Source organism: Emys orbicularis, chromosome 2 (genome assembly GCF_028017835.1).
Source record: "Emys orbicularis isolate rEmyOrb1 chromosome 2, rEmyOrb1.hap1, whole genome shotgun sequence".
In the NCBI taxonomy this organism is placed as follows: domain Eukaryota; kingdom Metazoa; phylum Chordata; order Testudines; family Emydidae; genus Emys; species Emys orbicularis.
Window position 1 is genome coordinate 2503977 of NC_088684.1, and position 22330 is coordinate 2526306.

The following is a 22330-nucleotide window of genomic DNA, read 5'->3' on the forward strand; positions in this document are numbered from 1 at the left end:
ACCCTGACAAGTGCCACAACCCAGCCTAGGAATTCAGCTCAGGAGAGGCCTGGGCCAGAGAAGTGTTGTGTGTGTCCTGGGGTCCTCCAAGCCTCCCGAAGCCCCCGGGTGGAGAAACACCCCTTCCCCTGAGAAGCTGGGTTACAAAAGCCATGTGGTTGCTGGAATCCACTGGGCTTGGTGGCCTGCAGCTCCCCACTCCTCCTCCCCAGGGCTCTGACTCCCTGCCAGGCTGCAGCAGCGGGCAAGTCCCTCCCTGCACGGTGAGCGCCAGGCCCTGGGGACAGACCCATGAATTCCCTGCAGGAACAGCCCTTTATTTTGGAGCACCGGGCGCTGCGCCGGACAGTAAAACACTGACAAATCCAAGAGGAACGTCATACAAAAAGGGGGCGCTATCAAAATGGGGAGCGGGGGACCAGGCACGGCTGCTCCTCCCGGGGGAACAGGCTGCCTGCTGCTACAGCACCAGGTGGGTGCCCAGGTGCCACCCACGCTGCCAGGAACGTCCCAGCGAAACACCAGCCCCTGGCACTCAGCCTGTGCGTGGGGTTGCTCCTGGCACAGGCCTGGGCCTCAGGCCTGTCTCTGGAGAGGGGAGGTGCTGGTGTCATTACGACGTATCCTGTGCAGCGGCCGGCTCGTCGGCGCTGGCCAGCAGCTTGCTCAAGCACTGGTGGATGTCGTCCTGGCCCCGATACACCTTCTTCATGCCCTGGGGCAGGTAGCGGCAGGACGACAGGTTGAGGTAGCTCAGGGCAGGACAGCTGATGATCAGGGCACTGTGGGGAAGCGGAAATGCCTCGAATTGCATCCCTCGGCTACATGGGGCTTCCCCCTAGATTTAGCACGTGGGGCGGCAGACCCAGCGCGGAGCGGAGCCATGGTGGGAGGCTGAAGGAGGCCAGGGGCCGGCCCACATGCCAGTGGTGGCACAAGAGAAGGTGGGAGGCCATGTGGGAGCTGAGCAGAAGGGCCCAGCCAGGAAGAGGCGGCGCAGCGGGACAGGGCCGCAGTGCGGAAGGAGAGCGGGGCAGCGAAGGGACTCGGGGGGCGGAGGCCGGCGGAGCAGGAGAGGCTGGTTTTCGGGGGAGAGGAGGCTGCAGCAGCTGAACTGCGAGCCAGCCATGCAGAGAGTCAGTTACACACAGCAGCTCTCCGGGCGAGAGGGAGGCTTTGCAGCTCAGGTCCCGGGGGGAACGCAGCCATGGCCGGTGAGCACCAAGCCTGGAAGAGCAGGGGGCTCCCAGCTGGCTGCCCCCAGCCCCTCTGGTGGCACTCACCTGACAGTGCTCACGGTGACGTTGGTCCCAGTCAGGTTGAGGGATCGCAGGGCTGCCCGGCTGCTGCCCTGCCCGAAGGCGGCCATGGCGCACTCCAGGTCGTGCTCGCTGAAGCGCTGCCCTGCCAGATCGAGCTCCTGCAGGCTGTGGTGCCACTTCCAGGTGAGCAGATGGCTGCCCACCGAGGGCAGGAGCAGGTGGTTATTGCTGCAGTACAGGCCCAGGTACAGCTGCTCTAGATCTGGGATGCGGAGAGAGATACGACGTTACTCGAGAGAGTTCAGTCCCAGGCACTGCGAGAGTTCCAAAGGGACCTCACAAAGCTGGGGGACTGGGCAACACAATGGCAGATGAAATTCAATGTTGGTAAATGCAAAGTAATGCCCATTGGAAAACATCATCCCAACTCTACCTATAAAATGATGGGGTCTAAATTAGCTGTTACCACTCAAGAAACATCTTGGAGTCACTGTGGATAGTTCTCTGAAAACATCCACTCAATGTGCAGGGGCAGTCAAACAAGGTAACAGAATGTTAGGAACGGGATGGATAATATGACAGTAAATATAATGCCTCTATATAAATCCATGGTACACCTACACCTTGAATATGGCGTGTAGTTCTGGTTGCCCCAACCCCAAAAAGATACATTAGAAATGGAAAAGGTTCAGAGAAGGACAACAAAAATGAGTAGGGGTATGGAATGGCTTCCCTATGAGGAGAGATTAATAAGACTGGGACTGTTCAGTTTGGGAAAGAGACGACTAAGGGGCGATACGATAGAGGTCTATAAAATCTTGACTGGTGTGGAGAAGGGGAATAAGGAAGTGTTATTTATCCCTTCACATAACAAGAACCAGGGGTCACCCAATGAAATTAACAGGCAGCAGGTTTAAAATAAACAGAAGCACTATTTCTTCACACAACGCCCAGTCAGTCTGTGGAACTCTTTGCCAGGGGATGTTGTGAAGGCCAAAAGTGTAACTGGATTCAATAAAGAACTAGGTAAGTTCCTGGAGGCTAGGACTATTAGTGGCTATTAGCCAGGCTGGGTAGGGATGCAGCCCCATGATCACCTGAGACATCTGACTGACAGAAGCTAGGAGTAGACCATGGGGGATGGATCACTGGATGATTGCCCTGTTCTGTTCATTCCCTCTGGGGCACCTGGCACTGGCCACAGTCGGAGGACAGGCTACAGGGCTAGATGGACCATTGATCTGACCCAGTCTGGCCGTTCTTATACGATGGGGGTTGCTTTAGAATAACTATATCCTCTCCCATTTCCACAGCACCAGGCACCCCAGTGGGCCTTGCCACGTTTACAATGGTGTCAGCTGTGCTCAGGGCACAGGGCTGGGAGCCGGGACTCCCGGGTTAGATCCCCCCTCTCTATGCCTCAGTTTCCCCACCTGCATAAGGGTGCTGATGACACTGACACCACCTCCCATTTGCAGACGGCTGCGAGCACCACAGACCCACAGTTCTCTATACACACGGAGTATCAGCTAGCTAGCGATCACCAGTGCCTCTAATCCACCTCTGGCTCTAGGCCTCCATGATGTTATTCAGAAATCCCTCAGTGGACTTTGCTCAAGCCAAACTCAGAGACCTTTTTTCTCTCCTCCCCCCCTTCTAACCCTGGCCTCCTGTGTGCCTCCACCCGAACTCACCACCACTGGGGCGAGAGCCTTCTCCTCTTCAGCAGCTGCTCTCTAAAGAGCCTGCAGTGCCTCCCCTGGGTCTCAGCAGCTCATCTCCGCTCTCTGCCCCCTCACTCTGCTGCTGTCCTTTCAAACGGTAGCACGCACTGGCCTTGCAAAGCTTGCAGGAAGCAGGACCCTACACGTCTGTAAAGGCTGTCCTTCTGAAGGCTCACCTACTCCAAAGCCCTGCTGCAATGCAGCCATTTCTGGGGCGGATAGCAACTACTATTCCACAGAGTCCAAGGCCCCCCTAGACCTCGACAAGGCAGGTGGACGACAGCGCTTCCTCACCTGAGTGCTGCACAGAGGGGCCGGCCAAGGACCGGGCACAGAACCAAAGCTCTCCGGCATCTACACCAGGGGCGGGCAAACTTTTTGGCCTGAGGGCCACATCGGGTTTCCGAAATTGTATGGAGGGCCGGTTAGGGGAGGCTGTGCCTCCCCAAACAGCCAGGCATGGCCTGGCCCCCGCCCCCTATCTGACCCCCCCCGCGTCTCACCCCCTGACAGCCCCCCTGGGACTCCTGTCCCATCCAACCCCCCCCCATCCCCTGACCGCCCCTGGACACCCCGCCCCTTCCAACCCCTCCTCTCCTTCCTGACTTCCCCATCCAACCACCTCTTCTCCCTGACCCTGACTGCCCCCTGCCACCCCATCCAACCCTGCCTCCTTCCTGACTGCCTCCCGGGGACCCCTGCCCCCATTCAACCCCCCTGTTCCCCGCCCTCTGACGGCCCCGACCTTTATCCACACCCCCGCCCACCACCCTGAACTCCCCTGCCCTCTATCCAACCCCCCTGCTCCCTGCCCCCTTACCGCGCTGCCTGGAGCACCGGTGGCTGGCGGCACTACAGCCGCGCCGCCCAGAGCACCAGGACAGGCAGCCGCGCCGCCCGGCTGGAGCCAGCCACGCCACCGCGCAGCACAGAGCTCCGAGTCAGCTGCCCGGCAAGAACTCGCAGCCCCACCGCCCAGAGCATTGCACCAGCGGCGCAGGGAGCTGAGGCTGCGGGGGAGGCGGAACAGCAGGGGAGGGGCCAGGGACTAGCCTCCCGGGCCAGGAGCTCAGGGGCCGGGCAGGAGGGTCCCATGAGCCGCAGGTGCTACACATTAGGCTCAGGGCCTCACCAGAAGGCAGAAAGACTGTCCCTAGCTGCACCAGATGCACTTGTCCTCCACACGAGACACCCCCCTCCTCCTCCCCAGAGAGGGGGACTCCAAGGCTTACCAGGGCACGGCAGCTCCTGCAGCCCCTTGGGTGTCACGCGGAAGCAGCCACGCAGATCCAGTACCCGCAGCCTGGTGGAGGCCTGCAGGATCTTCTGCAGGACGCCGTCACTGATAAAGGAATAAGAGGTGGAGGCCAGGCACAGCTCCTCTAGTTGTGGGAAGCCCAAGGAGGTGGGGACGAACCGAGGGCTTGGCTTCGGGGACCAGACCACATTGAGCAGACGCAGCACCTGGAAGGGAAACAGATGGGGGCAGGAATGACCCACCAACCCCAGACAACAACCTCCCAATCGGCTGACAACGATGGCTACTACTAGGAGCATAGGAGCAGACTCCCTGGGTGCTCCGGGGCTGGAGCACCCACGGGGAAAAATTGGGGGGTGCTCAGCACCCACCGGCAGCTCCCCGCCCCCCCGCCCAGCTCACCTCCGCCTCGCCTCCTCCCCTGAGCGCGCCGCGTGCCCGCTTTTTCCCCCTAGCTCCCAGCGCTTGCGCCGCAAAACAGCTGTTTTGCGTGGCTGGGAGGGAGGGGGAGGAACGCGGTGCACTCGGGGAAGAGGTGGGGCCGGGCTGGGGCCGGGATTTGGGGAAGGGGTCCAATAGGGGCAGGGAGGGGGCGGGGACTTTGGGGAAGGGGTTAGAATGGGGCAGGGGCAGGGAAAGGGTGGAGTCGGGGCGAGGCCAAGGGGGCGCAAGCACTCACCGGCGCCAGGGAAAGTTCGTGCCTATCGGCAGGAGCAGCCCCTGCCCTGCTCCACTCAGGGCTGCTTTAAAGAGTAGGCAGCAAACATTGACCAGGTGCAGCTCCTGATGCTCTACAGTGCACCCCGGGGAAACTACAAATCCCAGCATGCAATGCAGCCAAACGCACTGCATGCTGGGAACAGCGGTACCCTTGGACTATAGCTGTCTCTATTCCATGCATGTACACCGTGCCCATCATGGGGACAGGAGGGCACAGGAGGATTAAAACAGCCAGTGCAGATCAACCCTACCTCCTCCCCTCCCTGCCTGCCTCCCATGGGGTGACAGACACCCTGCTCCAGGCGCAAATCAGAAGACAGAGGGAACAAACAGATCCTGCACTGCGTCCTAGAACTGGCTTGGACAGGCTCAAGCAGCAGGCAGGAAGGGGTTCCTCTGAGGACACCCTGAAGTCCTGTCCCAGAAGGGAGCTGCAATGGGCAGAGTGGGAGAGGCGACCCCTGAGACAGCCAGGCTGCTCAGGGCCGTCCGGAAACGAACCAGGCCCTGGATGTGCACTGGGAAGGCACATGCCAGCGCTGGCACAGCACCAATAAAACCGGCCCTGCCCTGGGCAGCGTGCACCACAATCGTCTGAGCTGCGTCTGCCCAGATGCCCAGGGAAACTGGAGGAGGGGTGAGCTCCAGACATGACGTCACTGGCACACACCGCTGGGGTGGGCAGAGCTCCGGACACGGGCGAGGGTCTAGGGAAGAAGCAAGTCTCTAGGAGGGATCTGAAGGGGTGCCTGGTACCTAGGGTTTGGGAGGTCTCCCACCAGCAGGGGGCAGTGTGGGAGAGGGCAAGGCAATGCACGGCCATAAAGCAATGCCAGGACATGCAGGCATCACCTGCTGAAAAGCAGCTGCCTGGCTGTGAATACCTGCGAGCCCCTCGTCCAGGGACTGCCCAGCCTCTCCAGAGAGAGAAAGCACCCAGTGGCAGGGGACGCCCTCAGGTGTCAGGAGACCTCTCCTGGCTGCAGGGGCACACTGGGCGAGCGCACTGCATTGAACCGAGCACCATTTGCAGCCATGGGTGGCCACACAAGCTGCCAATGCAGGGGGGGATGCAGACCGAACAGGGAAGGGGCAGGAGAATGAACCGACCTGAGCTTCCGGGAAGCCTGTGAACCCAGAATTGCCATGTCCAAGGACCCACCCAGCGGGGGAAGGAATAAGCTAGCATTGGCGCTGCAGGGCGGCAAAGGGTTCCCGGGGTAGGGGAAGCGGAGAGAGGAAGGAAGCAGAGCTCACGGGTACCTGCAGCTGCTGGCAGGCTGCCTGCAGGGGCTCTACTGAGAGCTGGAGGTGCTGGCTGCTCTGCTTGATCTCCGTGGTCACCTCCAGGAGCTGCAGCCCAAGGCAGCAACCGCTCTGCAGAGGGGCGACAGGTTCAGAGAATGAGGCACTCCCGGCTGATCGGTCAGGCCCCACGCCCAATGTGGCCCAAGTGTAACGGATGCAATGACACCCGCAGACAGCCTGGAACAGCAGCCCTGAGAGGTACGATCTGCCCTGTTCATCGCAATGGAGTGTTAACTCTGAAACCTAATGATGCAATGTGAGCTGCTGACCATTTCACAGCTGAGCAGGGCTGCCAGGAAGAGGAATGGTTACAATGGAAATCTGACACTGACTCAATGGCATCTCATTTCAGAGTCGGGAATGGGGAGCGCCCGGCTTGTGGGCGGAGCCTGGGGAAGCACCACTCCCAATTCAACCCCTGCCTCTTGTTGTTCCAGTCTCAGCAGAAGCAGCTTCCTGGGTCTCATAAGCCTCTGTCGAAGCAGGCTCAGAAACTGTCCCATCCCACGTACGTATGGTGCAGTCCAGCTCTGACAGGGAACACTCGGGCAAGGCCAACCCCTCTACAACTCCCCCTCCCCCGGCGGCCTTTGCCCGGCTTACCGAGAGCGTGGCGATGATGGCATTCGTTTGGCTGCTGTACGTCAGCCAGAGCTGCCGGATCCGAGAGCCAGCGGCCTCCAGAAAGCTCACCACAGCTGAGGAGTCAACCTGGGAACAAACCAGAGGAGGCCATCCAGTGAGGGGTTACCACCCAGCACGAGGCAGCCAGACGCCATGCACCGCCCTCAAAGCTGTCTGAGGAGGGGCTGGCTAATTAGCCACAGAAAAAACTCCATGGCTGTACACAGCTGTTGGCTACAGCAGATTAGGAAGCCCCTGTCTGGGAGAGGATAAGGGGCTCGTCAGGCATGTCTGGGAGGGGGCTGGGCGCTGTCCCAGGCAATGGAGTTGACAGTCTCAGCGCAGGCCCGGTGGGTTTGACTGGCTGTAGCTCAGTGTTCTCACGTTCCTAGGGGACCAGAGGGCTGGCAGATGGCTCCTCTCTGGCAGGGCACACAGTGCTCCCCTGGGGAGCTGGGCAGAATGGGCCTTACGACACATTTCCTAGCCTCGCCCCCCCAGCAGGTAGCAATAGTGATGTGGCTGCAGCATCGCCCCGCAGGATGGCCCCCTTGTATTTCTGGGAAGGCCTCAGGGGCTCCCTGGCCTAAACTGACCCCGTCTCCCCTCAGCTCAGCAGAGCCCCGCACGCCCCTACCTGGGAATTCTGCAGGTTTAAGCTTTCCAGCCGGGGGCAGCGTTCGGCCAGTGTGCTCAGGGACTTGGTGGTCACTCCATTGCAGTGGGTCAGCTTGAGGGATAGGAGAAGGGGGCAGGACTCCGCAAGGGCCTGTAACGAGAGAGGGCAGTGAGCCAGCCGGCCCTGCCAGCCCACGAGCAGACCCTGTAAAAGGCGGGCTACACGCAAGCTGGGGGATTCACGTTCGCCACCTCGCTCCAATTAAATTCCCTGCGAGGAAGACGATTCTGCTCTCAGTGCTGACAGAGGCTGCGTGACTGACAGCAGAGAGGGCCCGAAACTCGGAGCCTGAGGGCTGGATATCCTTTGTACTTTGTGCCACTGGCTCTTAGTCGCAGAAGGCCGCCTGTTCACAGAGCTATGGCTACATCCATCCAAAACCAGGGATCGGAGCGGGCTGGCCGGCGTCCCAGGGCAGAAGGGCATTGCCCGTGGGGAGCAGCCACCAAGGATGGCAGAATATCACGCCAAACTGACCCCTGCCGTCTCACCTGCAGGACAACGGACACGTGGCTCTTCCAGTGACAAAGAGCAAAGTCCCGGAGAAGTGAAAACCTGCATGGAGGAAAGAGAGAGTTAATCTGGCTGCCGAGCCAGCCTGCATCCAGCCGTCCTGGGAGAGGACAGTATAAAGGGAGGAGGGGCAGCGCAGCGTCCAGCCCCTAAGGGGAGCTGGAGTGGGAAGGAATGTGGGGGTGACACAGCAGGAGAGGGCCAAGGCATGTGTCATGCACAGGGGATAGGACACCCCCCTCTAGAACGCAGCACCCACCTGTTCGGGACCAGCCACTCCATCGTGCCGAGGATTCTCTTCTCGGTCTGGGGAGGCTGCTTTTCGCCAGGCTCCACCCAGCAGAAGCCGATTGACACCTTCTGCCACAGCACGGGATTGGAGGCTGCCCCGTACCACAGCCGGCACACACGGGCCACCCTGGGGATGGAGACAGCCGTCACTGCAATGGCACACGCCCGCTTAGACACGTAGCGGAGCCATCTCAGCACAGCGGGCCCCCAGGGGCCCACCGCCAGCAGGTGAGAGCCCAGCTAATGGTCAGGCAGAGCTTTTCAGGTGGGTCAGACCCCTTCCCCCAGCCCTTCCGCCCGAGTCTGTGACCCAATACAGCAATGAGCGTCGCTGGGAGCCCCCTGGAAATGCCCCTCAGGCTGGAGTGGTGGCAGAACAGGCCGCATGTGGGCCAGGGCCGGCTCCAGGGTTTTGGCCGCCCCAAGCAGCCAAAAAAAAAAAAAAAAAAAAAAAAAAAAGCCGCGATCGCTATCTGCGGCGGAAGGTCCTTCGCTCCAAGCCGGAGTGAGGGACCGTCCGCCGAATTGCCGCCGAATAGCTGGACGTGCCGCCCCTCTCCGGAGTGGCTGCCCCAAGCACCTGCTTGACAAGCTGGTGCCTGGAGCCGGCCCTGATGTGGGCTCCGGGGCCTCTGCCCATGGAGAGTCGGTGATGCACACACTCCGTGAACGTCACTGGCCACCCATTATCCACCAGGCCCGTCTCAAGGCCTTGCTCTTAGGCTTTCAAACTTTGCACATTATAGGGCCAGCTGTCCACGGCACTGAGGTGCCCGAGGCTGACCAATAGGTACCACCGGCCATCTCCACTGAGGAGCACAACTCTGGCCACTCCTCCTCCTTGTTGAGTGCCAGCGCGCACTGGTGATGTCCCTCAAGGCCAGGATCAAGCTACTGGGCCAAATTCAGCCATGGAGTAGGTGGCAGCAACACCTGGTGACTTCAGCAGGGAGCTGCAAGTGCTTGCCCCAGGACTGACTTTGGTCCCAGTTCCTTCTCAGTCTGTTGGTTTACAGCGGGGTTCTGGGGACTGAGATGACAGGGTTGGGGGTTGGTTTGCCCCCAGCCCCCCTGTGACACCCTGAACTTATCAGCCAGGCCCTGCTCTGGGAGGTTTATATTTTGGCTTGGCAGAATTCACTTTTTATTCTTTATAATTCTTACACATAATATCAATGGTCTAGCTAATACCTAGTCCTGCCAGGAGTGCAGGGGGCGGGACTATCTGACCTCTCGAGGTCCCTGCCAGTCCTACCGTTCTCGGATTCTGTTTATTTGTAAGCCGGTTTTGTTTAGACTTTTACCAATTTACGTTTTCACAGTTGTGTGAAATTATTCGGGGTGGGGGTTGAGCACAGACAATAATTATTTAACGAAAGTAGCAGTTGAGATTCAAAAGTTAAAGCTACCTAAATGGCACCTCTGCTTCAGCTCCCTTAGCACCAGCATTACAACACGCTTTACACACAAGCAGCACTTCTCTTACTTTGCCCATCTGTACATGTTGATTATTAGCGCTGGGAATACCTTTTCCTCGGTTTGTGGGTGTGCATGCTGAAATCGACGTTTACCGCTATTTACCAGTACAAATCTAATCCTTCCAAGCCCATTTAGATTGGTTCAAGTGCCCAGCGGCTGGGGGCACAGGGCACCTGTGCAGAATGTCAATGTAAGATTCCCCTGGGGGTACTGGAGACCCATAACACAGGGACTGCAGGCTGACCCCCCCGAGGCATTGGGCTACCTCACCACTGCTCTGGTTAGCCCATCAGGTGGGACCGGGGAAGGTGGAGAGACACGACGGGAGAACACGACATGGTGAAAGGAGCCTCGGAAATACTTAGAGACGTTGTCAAGTGAGGGGTTTCTAAGCTCTGGGAGAAGAGCCCTCATGGCCGCCTGTCTTCTCTTCCTGGACTACTGCTTTACAAAACGAGTTCAAAGCCATGCCAGTGATAGACACACGATGCCAGGGTGCCTGGACTATTCTGGTAAGTGAATCCCATCGCTGTAGGCATCAGGCTGTGGGTCAGCAAAGTGCCCCCTTTGTACTCAACTGCCCAGCTCCTGGTAGGTCTCGAAGATGTTCTACTGAGCATTCATTACAATGGGCCAGGGCAGCATGCAGGGCCAATGATCCCGAGAGGCATTGGATTCTGCCTCCCCCAACACCAGCAGAATTGGCAGCTGGCTCCCTGCTGCAGAACCTGCATCGGTGGCGACGCTGGCAGGGGCAGAGAGCGTCTAGCTCGGCCTGCAGAGCCAGGAGGGTCAGTTTGCAGTGCCAGCCGTTACAGCCAGCTTGCAATGAGTGAAGGGACCGGCTTGGATCTGGAATCAGAGAGGCTAACCCTGCGATCCCACCACGTCACATCCCTCGTTACCCTCTGTCTTAGGTACTAACGTGTTGTGATAACCGAGCCTAGAAAGTTACCCTCGTTGTGAGCTCAACTGTGAAAAGTGAGTGAACGATTGTCTCACACTAACGTCTCACAACACACGTGGATGTGGAAGGGTGTGAAAAGGCAGTGATCACAGCAGTGGCTGCCTGAAAGGACGGGACGGGACCACCGTCTGACTGAGTTTTGGGGAAGGAGCAACCTTCATCATCACGGCTGCCACCCGCACCATCTCCTGGGACCCAGCATGACACCCTGTGCCTTCTCCATCCTAATCCTGACAGGTATCCTGACCGGAGTGGGCCAGAGAGAGGGACCCAGATGGCACCATCACCTCTACCAACGCTGGCTGAATCCTGAATGCCACCTGGGATGTGAGACACTCCCCTCCCCCAAACCTAACCTGTCCTTTTCCTTCCCCATCTTATTTCTTTTCTTTCCTAGCCCTCTCCTTTTCCCTTCTGTCTCACAACAGGCTGGCTTAGCTGGACAAGACTGCTCATTCCCCACCACTGCTGTGAGCCTGTGACGAGACGCAGCTAAGCAACGTCCTGAACAGCCTGAGGCTGGTCCGAGTTTGCCAGGTCTCAGCGTGGCGGATCAGACTGTGGGCTGGGTCTGTGTTTCTCCAGCAGGGAGTCTGCAAGTGAGAGTCAGCACCAGAGACGGGAGCTGCATCTTTGCTGCTCTTTTTTCCTTCCCTCGTGAGTGTATTTGTCTTGTTTTGTCTTTTAGGGAACGGGATTGGACTTTAACATCAGCCACAATGCCAGCTCCAGCCCATCTCTACTAACGTCTTCGCTCTTCCTCCCCGGACAGTTATTGCCCCTTTAACACCAGACGAGTGTCTAACGGGGGTTGGTTCTAAAAACTCGCTCCAGCTAAAGGGAAAGGGAACAAGGGAGATCTGACATTTCAAATGCTTTCACATTTTATCCCCCTCCCTTCTTTTCTGTGTCTTTAATAAGGGTGAAAAGGACGTTTAATGGGGTGTTTGCCATGGGACTATGCAGGCTGAGGTCTCTGCGTACCAAACCCTGAACCTTGTTCAACACAATTTAATGTTGGACTGGTACAGTGTCTTGTTAACACCTTTGAGTCTTTGGGCCCCTTTATTCCATCTAAATGAATACACTGTACGGGCCCCATCACCAGAGGATCTGAGCATTGCACACTCTTCAATGGATTTAGCAATTTATCCTCACAAACGGCCCTGGGGGGCAGGGAGAGAAAGGGAATTTAGGCAGAGGGACAAAGGGCCAGATTTTTAAAGGTATTTAGGTGCCTAGTGGGATTTTCAAAGGCGTCTAGTACCTGACTCCCATTGATTTCAAGATCTTTACAAAGCTGGCCCTAAGTGACTTGCCCGAGGTGTGACAAAGTGGGGGATTTTCTTGGTTTTTCCGTGTTTTTCCAATGGTTTGCATGCGGAGGGGGTGGGACTCAGTTTCCCTGGGTGTTACTGGTTTAACGAGGTGAGGGGAGAGGAAGTTTGTTGTTACAGAGGACCAGCGAGGGAACTTGGGACCCCAGCCAATGGCCTGGAGAATGGATACCTCAGCGACTGGTGACCTGGCGACCCGGAGGCCCAGCTCAGGAGTCGCAGCCGGTTCTGGCCAGTGGGAGGACAGTGGGCTGTGAAGAGAGGACCCCGGTGACCTAACCAGCGGTTCCAGCCAGAGGACGGAAGAGGGGAGAGGAAGCCCAGGCGACCCTGTTTACCTGGATAGAAGACAATGGACAGAGGCAGGGCTTGGGGCCAGTGATATCAGATGCTCTGGGCTGGAGAGGGGGAGCAGGCAGAGCCCACCTGGATGCAGAGAGACTGGGATGTGCTGTGCTGAGGGAGGCCAGGCCTGAGGCCCTGAGAGTTTCCTGTGCTGTGTTCAACTCTCAATAAACCCTCCTGTTTTATGCTGGCTTAGAGTCACTCCGGTCTAGAGAACAGGGTTGCATCAACCCCTTCGGGGGTGGAGGCCCTGGGGGTCCAGAGCGCGTGGACTCCCTGAGGGGGCCCACGGCAGAGACAGACGTGCTAAGGCTCAGAGAGGTGCGGCTCCAGGAGGTGGAGGGGCCTGACCCCGAGAGAGAGTGGACCCTCGAGAAGGGCTGTCTCACTGAAAGGGGCACCCCCCACGGACCGCACGGGGCCAAGAGTGGGCACGACCTGTGAGTCCGTGACGCAAGGTCACCCAGAAAGTCTGTGACGGAGCAAGGAATTCATAGATTCCAAGGCCGGAAGGGACCGTTGTGATCATCTGAATGGAACCAAAGTCCCAAGCTAGTGCCCTAACCACTAGACCATCCCTCCTCTCATCACCCCGGCCCCCCATTCCCTCCGACCCCAGCAAAGCAGGAAGCAAGGATGGAATACTAGCCCAAAGAGAAGGAAGCCCGCGAGCGTGCTCCCGTAAGCATTGAGTGACTGTGCCGTGCTGACCGCATGGTCCCTGCTAACCCACTTCCCAGTACCTCCACATACCTGCAGAGCAAGGGCACGGCCCCCTCAGACGCCACCAAAGACTGGAAGATCTGCACCAGGATTTCTACTGGGAGGCGCTCTCCCCAGGAGGCCCCAGCAGCTGCCCTGGGCTCTTCCATTGTAGCCCGTATCGGCTGGGCTAATCGGCAGGGACAATCTGGCCACACATTTCTGGCACAAAAGACAGGTGACAATCCCTGCTAGGAGCGTTCGGGTCCTGGCCGCATGTTCCTACTGAAGCACCCCGGCAGCTAAGTGAAAACCAACACAGGCCAAGGACAAAAGCTGAATCTCATTCACTGGTTCCAGCCTCCGAGTGTTCACCCATGGACAGGGCGTGGCGCTCGAAATGACGGATGTGTGTTCTGTTCCCGGCTCTGATGGGGATGTTCGACCCCAGGTGACACCTCTCTGCAACTCCGTTTCCCCAGCTGTAAATTGGGAATGAAGATTGTGACGAACTGGGACTGTTCTTACTGTGGTCTGTGAATGCTGACAGGGGAGTGTGGCTAGGATAGTCTGCATTGGGGGATGGGAGACTGACCGACCGAGAATACCTGAGCATGTAACATGAGAACCCAGGAAGGGGTTAGAGGTGAGGTGACACCTTTGCCCGGGAAACTGAACAAAGGCTGGGGGAGGGGTCGCTGAAGAGAGAGTTTCAGGAGCTGGCTGGTGATATGGCTGGGAGGCAGACGGGGCTCTGACCTCCCAAGGGGGCTGGGGCACCCTGGGACCCCAAGGTGGACCTAACTGAGGGGGATCCTGTTGTCTGTGCCTGCAAGACCTGTCTTGGACTGTATTCCTGTCGTCTAAATAAACCTTCTGCTTTACTGGCTGGCTGAGAGTCACGGTGAATCGCAGGAAGCCGGGGGTGCAGGGCCCTGAGTCCCCCACACTCTGCGACAAAGATCAATGGATTTTATGGCCAGAAGGGACCATCCTGACCATCTAGTCTTAACTCCTGCATCACACATGCCAGAGACCCCGCCCCAGTGAGAGTCTGGATCCAGCCTGAACTAGAAAGACTCTAACCCAACCCAAAGGGGGTGACCTACCCAGAGCCCGGAGAGATCGACAGGGGAAATAAAGTATAACTGTTCCCAGGAGCCTTTACATGCACGGCCCTAACTTCCCGCTTCTTCCACACAGCGCCCAATGAACTCCTGCCAGTGCCCCTGGAGACATCTGCCTATCTTCAGGGCTTCTCACCCTGGGGTCACCCCCAGCCCTGCGCCCCATTTCTGATCTGCCATGGGAGTGGACTTGCTGGGTCACTCGGGGCTGAGCACGCTGCAGGAGCTGGGTGACACTCCAGGAACCGGCGTGGCACTGGGGGCAAATCTGCGTTTATGTCAATGTGGTGGGTGAATTTACTGGCGGCGGAGAGGTGTGGCGCTCTCCCTGCCCTGCTCTAGCCAGAGGATGGCACTGCTTCAGGCCAGCGCTGGGGGGCTGGGATCCTCCTGCTGGGTCCAGCCCAGGGGGAAAGTTGATCCTACGGCAGAGGGGAAGGCGCAGGTGGAGACATGCGGCTGAATCTGCAACCTGGGAGCCCGGACCTGGCAAGCTCCGAGGGGGACTGAATGTGGAGAGAGGTGGGGGACGGGACTCGGGGTGGGGCAGGGGGCGAGAAGGGGGAGGGGCGGGGGGACGGGACTCGGGGTGGGGGAGGGGCGAGAAGCGGGACGGGTGGGGGGGGACAGGACTCGGAGTGGGGTGGGGGCGAGAAGGGGGACGGGACTCGGGGTGGGGGAGGGGCGGGAAGCAGGACGGGTGGGGGCGGGGGGACAGGACTCGGGGTGGGGGAGGGGCGAGAAGCGGGACGGGTGGGGGCGGGGGGACAGGACTCGGGGTGGGGTGGGGGCGAGAAGGGGGACGGGACTCGGGGTGGGGGAGGGGCGAGAAGCGGGACGGGTGGGGGCGGGGGGACAGGACTCGGGGTGGGGTGGGGGCGAGAAGGGGGAGGGCAGGGGGACGGGACTCGGGGTGCGGTGGGGGAGGGGTGGTGGTCAGGGGTCCCGTGGGGCAACCCAGGGGTCCCGCGCTGAGGATTGTGGGAAGGGGCAGGGGAGCCGCGCGCTGCTGACCGGGATCCCCGCGCGCGCCGCCGGTTCCTCAGGCTGGGGCCCGCGAGGCCGGATGTTGCGGCGCCATCCCGGATCCGTCACTTCCGGGGCGGGGCCACCCCACTCGCGGAACCGGGAAGGAGGCTGGAGCCGCGTGCGAGTGAGAGAGCGGGGGGGGGGGACGTGGCGGTCCGGGGAGGCGGGGGGAGGAGGGAAGTGGGGGTGGGAGGGCTGGGAAGGGGGGCCGTGAGGATGGGGAACGGGGGGAGAAGGGGGACGGGGGAAGTGGGGGTGGGAGGGCTGGGAAGGGGGGCTGTGAGGATGGGGAACGGGGGGAGAAGGGGGACGGGGGGAAGTGGGGTGGGAGGGCTGGGAAGGGGGGCTGTGAGGAAGGGGACTGGGGGGAGAAGGGGGACGGGGGAAGTGGGGGTGGGAGGGCTGGGAAGGGGGGCTGTGAGGATGGGGAACGGGGGGAGAAGGGGGACGGGGGAAGTGGGGGTGGGAGGGCTGGGAAGGGGGGCTGTGAGGAAGGGGAACGGGGGAGAAGGGGGATGGGGGGAAGTGGGGGTGGGAGGGCTGGGAAGGGGGGCTGTGAGGAAGGGGACTGGGGGGAGAAGGGGGACGGGGGGAAGTGGGGGTGGGAGGGCTGGGAAGGGGGGCTGTGAGGATGGGGAACGGGGGGAGAAGGGGGACGGGGGAAGTGGGGGTGGGAGGGCTGGGAAGGGGGGCTGTGAGGATGGGGAACGGGGGGAGAAGGGGGACGGGGGAAGTGGGGGTGGGAGGGCTGGGAAGGGGGGCTGTGAGGATGGGGAACGGGGGGAGAAGGGGGACGGGGGGCTGTGAGGATGGGGAACGGGGGGAGAAGGGGGACGGGGGAAGTGGGGGTGGGAGGGCTGGGAAGGGGGGCTGTGAGGATGGGGAACGGGGGGAGAAGGGGGATGGGGGAAGTGGGGGTGGGAGGGCTGGGAAGGGGGGCTGTGAGGATGGGGAACGGGGGGAGAAGGGGGACGGGGGAAGTGGGGGTGGGAGGGCTGGGAAGGGGGGCCGTGAGGATGGGGAACGGGGGGAGAAGGGGGACGGGGGAAGTGGGGGTGGGAGGGCTGGGAAGGGGGGCCGTGAGGAAGGGGAACGGGGGGAGAAGGGGGATGGGGGGAAGTGGGGGTGGGAGGGCTGGGAAGGGGGGCCGTGAGGAAGGGGACTGGGGGGAGAAGGGGGATGGGGGAAGTGGGGGTGGGAGGGCTGGGAAGGGGGGCCATGAGGAAGGGGAACGGGGGGAAGTGGGGACGGACCCTGGGGGACATGCCCGGAGCCCCGCAGCGTTGGCGGCCCGGAGCCCGAGGCTCGGCCAGGGGGAGCCGTTCTCCAGGCCCAGGCAACCCGGGGGGCTGGGGAGCTCCCTGGCAGGGGCAGAGCCAGGGGCCCGGCCTGGGGTGATTCCTGCCCGGGGAGGGGGGCTGGGAAAGCCCCCAGGGCCCCCAGTCACCCAGGCATGATGTGGGGCGTGGGCCGGGGCAGGGGCTGTGAGAGGCTCTTAGGCCGTTGTATGGACCAGCGGCTCTGGACCTTTCCAGGCTCCTGCCCCACTGGCAGGACTCGGATTTGTCTGCCCTGCCCCCAGGTTTCACCTCAGTGTCACAGCCAGGCCAGGACTGAGCAACGGCTTCCCTTCTCATTTCTATCGTGTCGGTATCAAATAAACCAACTATCGCACGTGCATGTCAGTGCACAGAGCCGTGGACACGAGTCGTGGTGTGAAGTCTGAGTTTGTCCTGACATCGCTAGTGCTTTTTCTGTAGCCTGTTGTAAAACCATGCAACTATCCAGATGAGCTGATGGACCCCCGCAAGACCTCTCAGTACCCCCGGGGTGCACCTACCCCTGCTGAGAGCCACTGGCATCTATAACTCCTAAATAACGGGCCATAAGGAATGCGGTCGGGGTGGGGGTCACTGGTCCGGATCCAGCCGGCTCAGTCCTCAATCAGGCAGCTCTGACGGGCTGGCTGGGGTTCTCAGAAGAAGCCAATAAACTAGCAGATAAGAGGGGCCCATTGGGTGCTTAGTGGGGATTTCACAACACTTTTGATAAGGCGTCTCCATAAAAAGCTCTTCGGGGAAATGAATAACCCCTGGTAGGAGGGGAAGCGTTGTGGTGTGTTGGCCGCTGGCTGGGTGGGGCGAAGCAGGGAGCTGTGGTGAGCAGCAGCTGGCCTGTTTGGATAGAGGTTAATAGTGGGTGACTTGTTTGGGTGTTGGGCCCTGGGCTGTAGAGATTTAGAGGAGGGAGTGACTGCGGGTTGATGAAATTCACCAAGGACCCTAAGGTGTGTGAGAGGCTCAGCTCCAGGTGGGAGTGAGCGTGGCCATGGGTAAGGCGACTTGTGCTGGTGGAGATGGTGTCTCACGCTGCAGGGCTCTGCATTTCCAGGACTTGCCCGGAGAGAGCTCAGGAGGTGTTGGGGACCTTGAGTGGTGCTGGAGTCTCATCTCATGGGCTGTCTGGCTGCCTCCCAACCGTGAGAGAGAATCTCCTGAGGCTGCAGAGAAGGGCACTGCGGATGGCCAAAGGTACGATGGGGTAATTTAGCTCTAGGATGAACGAGAACTGGTCCGTCCAGCCGCCTTCTTTCTCCCATCATCTGAGCCCCTGGAGTTCCACAGGGACACTAGTGGCAGGTCCATTTAGCTCAGGTTAAAGGAAGTCCTGGTTTGTGGAGCAGACTCGGCTTCCTGCGGCAGGAGGGCAGGGAGATCAGTGCTGGGGCTGGATCTCATAGACTCATAGACTTTAAGGTCAGAAGGGACCAATATGGTCATCTAGTCTGACCTCCCGCATGATGCAGGCCACAAAAGCTGACCCACCCACAACAGAATCTTCCAGCCTGCGACTCCTGCCCTATGCTGCGGAGGAAGGCGAAAAACCTCCACGGCCTCTGCCAATCTACCCTGGAGGAAAATTCCTTCCCGACCCCAAATATGGCGATCAGCAGTACCCCGAGCATACAGGCAAAAGTCTACAGCCGGACCCTCATTTTACCCGCGATGGCACGTTAATGACTAATTGACTAAAATCACATAATCCCTTCAAACCATTCCCTCCATAAACTTATCAAGCCTAATCTTGAAGCCAGAAAGGTCTTTCGCCCCCACCGTTTCCCTCGGAAGGCTGTTCCAAAATTTCACCCCTCTGACGGTTAGAAACCTTCTTCTAATTTCAAGCCTAAACTTCCCCACGGCCAGTTTATATCCATTCGTTCTCGTGTCCACATTACTACTCAGCTGAAATAATTCCTCTCCCTCCTTGGTATTAATCCCTTTGATATATTTAAAGAGAGCAATCATATCCCCCCTCAGCCTTCTTTTGGTTAGGCTAAACAAACCGAGCTCCTCGAGTCTCCCTTCATAGGAAAGGTTTTCCATTCCTCGGATCATCCTAGTGGCCCTTCTCTGTACCCGTTCCAGTTTCAGTTCATCCTTTTTAAACATAGGAGACCAGAACTGCACACAGTACTCCAAATGAGGTCTCACCAGCGCCTTGTATAACGGAAGCAGCACCTCCCTGTCCCTACTAGAAATACCTCGCCTAACGCATCCCAAAATAGCATTAGCTTTTTTCACAGCCATGTCGCATTGCCGACTCATAGTCATCCTACGATCAACCAGGACTCCGAGGTCCTTCTCCTCCTCCGTCACTTCCAACCTATGCGTCCCTAACTTATAACTAAAATTCTTATTAGTCATCCCTAAATGCATCACCTTACACTTCTCACTATTAAATCTCATCCTATTATTTTTACTCCAATTTACAAGGTCATCCAAGTCTCCCTACAGAATATCCCTATCCTTCTCCGAATTGGCAATACCTCCCAACTTCGTGTCATCCGCAAACTTTATCAGCCCACTCCTACATTCGGTTCCGAGGTCAGTAACGAATAGATTGAATAAAATCGGACCCAAAACCGAACCTTGAGGAACCCCACTGGTGACCTCCGTCCAACCCGACAGTTCCCCTTTCAGTACTACCCGCTGCAGTCTCCCCTTTAACCAGTTTTCTATCCACCTCTGGAATTTAATATCGATCCCCATCTTTTCCAATTTAACCAATAATTCCTCGTGTGGGACAGTATCAAACGCTTTACTAAAATCAAGGTAAATTAGATCCACCGCATTTCCTTTATCTAGAAGGTCTGTTACTTTCTCAAAGAAGGAGATCAAGTTGGTTTGGCACGATCTGCCTTTCGTAAACCCATGTTGTAATTTGTCCCAATTGCCATTCACCTCAAGGTCCTTAACTACTTTTTCCTTCAAAATTTTTTCCAAGACCTTGCATACTACAGAAGTTAAACTAACAGGTCTGTAGTTACCCGGGTCACTTTTTTTCCCCTTCTTAAAAATAGGAACCACATTAGCTATTTTCCAGTCCATCGGTACCACCCCCGAGTTTACAGATTTATTAAAAATTATCGCCAAGGGGCTTGCAATTTCTCGCGCCAGCTCCTTCAATATTCTAGGATGGAGATCATCTGGTCCCCCTGATTTAGTCCCATTTAGCTGGTCAAGTTTGGTTTCCACCTCTGATACTGTAATGTCAATCGCCCCTCCTTTATTCCCCTCTATCCCGCTCCCTCTATTCCTAAGCCCTTCATTAGCCTTATTAAATACCGACGCAAAATATTCATTTAGATATTGTGCCATGCCTAGAGTATCCTTAATCTCCACTCCATTTACATGCTTCAGCGGTCCCACTTCCTCTTTCTTTGTTTTCTTCCTATTTATATGGCTATAAAACCTCTTACTATTGGATTTAATTCCCCTCGCGAGGTCCAACTCTACACGGCTTTTGGCCTTTCTCACCGCATCCCTACATGCTCTGACCTCAATAAGGTAAGTTTCCTTACCGATCAGCCCCCTCTTCCATTCTTTGTACGCTTTCTGTTTTTTCTTAATCGCCCCTTTGAGACGCCCGCTCATCCAGCTAGGTCTAATTCTCCTGCCCACTAACCGTTTCCCCTTTCTCGGGATACAGGCCTCTGACAGCGCGTGCAACTTCAGCTTGAAATAATCCCAGGCCTCATCTGCCTTTAGCTCTCTAAGTATGTTAGCCCAATCTATTTCCCTAAGTAGTTGCCTTAATTTATTAAAGTTGGCCTTTTTGAAATCGTAGACCATAGTCACAGTTTTATTTCTGTTAATCCTTCCATTTAGTTTAAACCGAATTAGCTCATGGTCACTCGAGCCAAGGTTGTCCCCTACTATCATTTCCTCAACTAGGTCCTCACTACTCACCAGCACCAAATCTAAAATGGCATCCCCCCTTGTCGGTTCAGCTACTGCTTGCTGAAGGAATTCATCTGCTAGCACGTCTAGGAACATCTGAGCCCTATTATTGTTGCTAGCATTTGTTCCCCAATCTATGTCTGGGAAGTTAAAGTCCCCCATGATCACACAGCTCTTATTAGTTTTTACTTCCTTAAAAACATTAAATAGTTCTCTGTCCGCATCCAGGCTAGATCCCGGCGGTCTATAGCACACCCCAAGCAGTATCTCAGGGGAGGCTCTAGTAGTTCTTTTACCCAGTGTAATCATTGCCCAGACAGACTCTGTCTTATCCATTCCATCAGTTATTATTTCTTTACATTTTAGTTCATTATTCACATACAGTGCCACACCCCCACCTTTACCTTTTTTCCGGTCATTCCTAAACAGCACATACCCTTCGATACCTGTGCTCCAGTCATGACTACCGTTCCACCATGTTTCGGTTATTCCTATGATATCAGGTTTCATTTCTTGGACCAGGAGCTCCAGTTCCTCCATTTTGTTACCTAGGCTTCTCGCATTGGTGTATAAACATCTTACCGTATGCTGTCTGTCCTTTTTCTCCTTAGTTATGCATTTTGGTACGGACCCCCTAGTGTCCATCCGCCCCCTCCTTCTAGTGTCCAATTCCCTACCCCTATCTATATTTGCGCTTATCTCTTTGCCCTCATTTTCAGTGTTGGAATCTGGCGTGGAGATTAACTGGACATCTCCCAACCGTCTCCCCCAAGTTCCTAGTTTAAAGCCCTTTTGATGAGATGAGCCAGCCTCCCTCCCAGAAGTCTATTTCCTTCCCTACTCAGGTGAAGTCCATCCCGCGAGAACAGCTGTCTGTCCCCGAAAGCCTCCCAGTGGCCATACATCCCAAAGCCCTCCTTATAGCACCACTCCCTCAGCCAGCTATTTATCCTCACAATTCTGTCTGCCCTTTGCTGTCCTTCTCTAGGAACAGGCAGAATCCCACTGAAGATAATCTGAGCCTCAACTTCCTTAAGTGTCCTCCCCAGCCTTGCATAATCTCCCTTGATTCTCTCTAGCGAGAACCTAGCCGTGTCATTCGTTCCTACGTGAAGGACGATCAAGGGGTTCTTACCCGCTCCCTTTAGGATCCTTTTCAACCGCAGGTCCACATCCCGTATCTTAGCGCCCGGCAGACAGCACACCCTTCTGTTTTCCGGGTCCGCCCTGGTCACAGGCCTGTCTAACCTCCTCAGTAAGGAGTCCCCAATCACATACACCTGCCTTTGCCTAGGGGCAGCGCGATCTACCAGTCTATCCCCTGTTCCCTGCGGCCGTAAGTCCTGTCTGTCTCCATTTACCCTTATAGTCCCCCTGTTGCCACCCTGTATCCTCCCGGGGCCGAGTATTGGTGCTGTCTCCATCAACTCCTCCCCCCTGTCTATTGGACTAGCTGCCCTTCTTTTCTTCCTCTGCCTCCCACCATCAGTTACCAGCTGCTGCGTCCCCTCCTCGTTAGCCAAACACCCAAACCTGTTCCTGAGTTCTATTTCCCCCTCACTAGCCCTCCTTTTCCTTGGCCTGCTTCTCACGGTCACATGCTTCCACTGCTCTTGTTGTCCTCCTGACGTTCCCCCCTCACAGACCATAGCCCCCGCTTCCACCTGCACCCCCGAGCATTCCCCTTCAATTACCCCTTGCCTTTCCTCCATTAGCTGTTCAAAC

The 22330-nt window shown here is 57.6% G+C and overlaps 1 protein-coding gene across 1 annotated transcript; it reads right to left on the minus strand.

Annotated features, from left to right (window-relative positions):
* Nucleotides 1–298: 298 nt before the first annotated feature.
* FBXL6 (F-box and leucine rich repeat protein 6) lies at nt 299–15434 on the minus strand. Its single transcript, XM_065398243.1, has 10 exons — nt 15351–15434; nt 13261–13691; nt 8348–8506; nt 8067–8130; nt 7534–7665; nt 6876–6983; nt 6228–6341; nt 4219–4450; nt 1284–1524; nt 299–782 (listed from the first exon to the last, which is right to left on the minus strand). Exons 2-10 carry the CDS (start codon nt 13377–13379, stop codon nt 614–616), a joined length of 1338 nt encoding a protein of 445 aa, XP_065254315.1. The 5' UTR covers nt 13380–13691; nt 15351–15434; the 3' UTR covers nt 299–613.
* Nucleotides 15435–22330: the final 6896 nt, after the last annotated feature.

Coding starts and splice junctions, on each gene's coding strand:
- FBXL6 (XM_065398243.1), bottom strand. CDS start 13,379: ATGGAAGAGCCCAGGGCAGCTGCTGGGGCCTCCTGGGGAGAGCGCCTC. Junction 6,984..7,533: donor TAAACCTGCAGAATTCCCAG/GTAGGGGCGTGC, acceptor GTTTGTTCCCAG/GTTGACTCCTCAGCTGTGGT. Junction 4,451..6,227: donor CAGCCTGCCAGCAGCTGCAG/GTACCCGTGAGC, acceptor TTTCCCTTCCAG/GTGCTGCGTCTGCTCAATGT.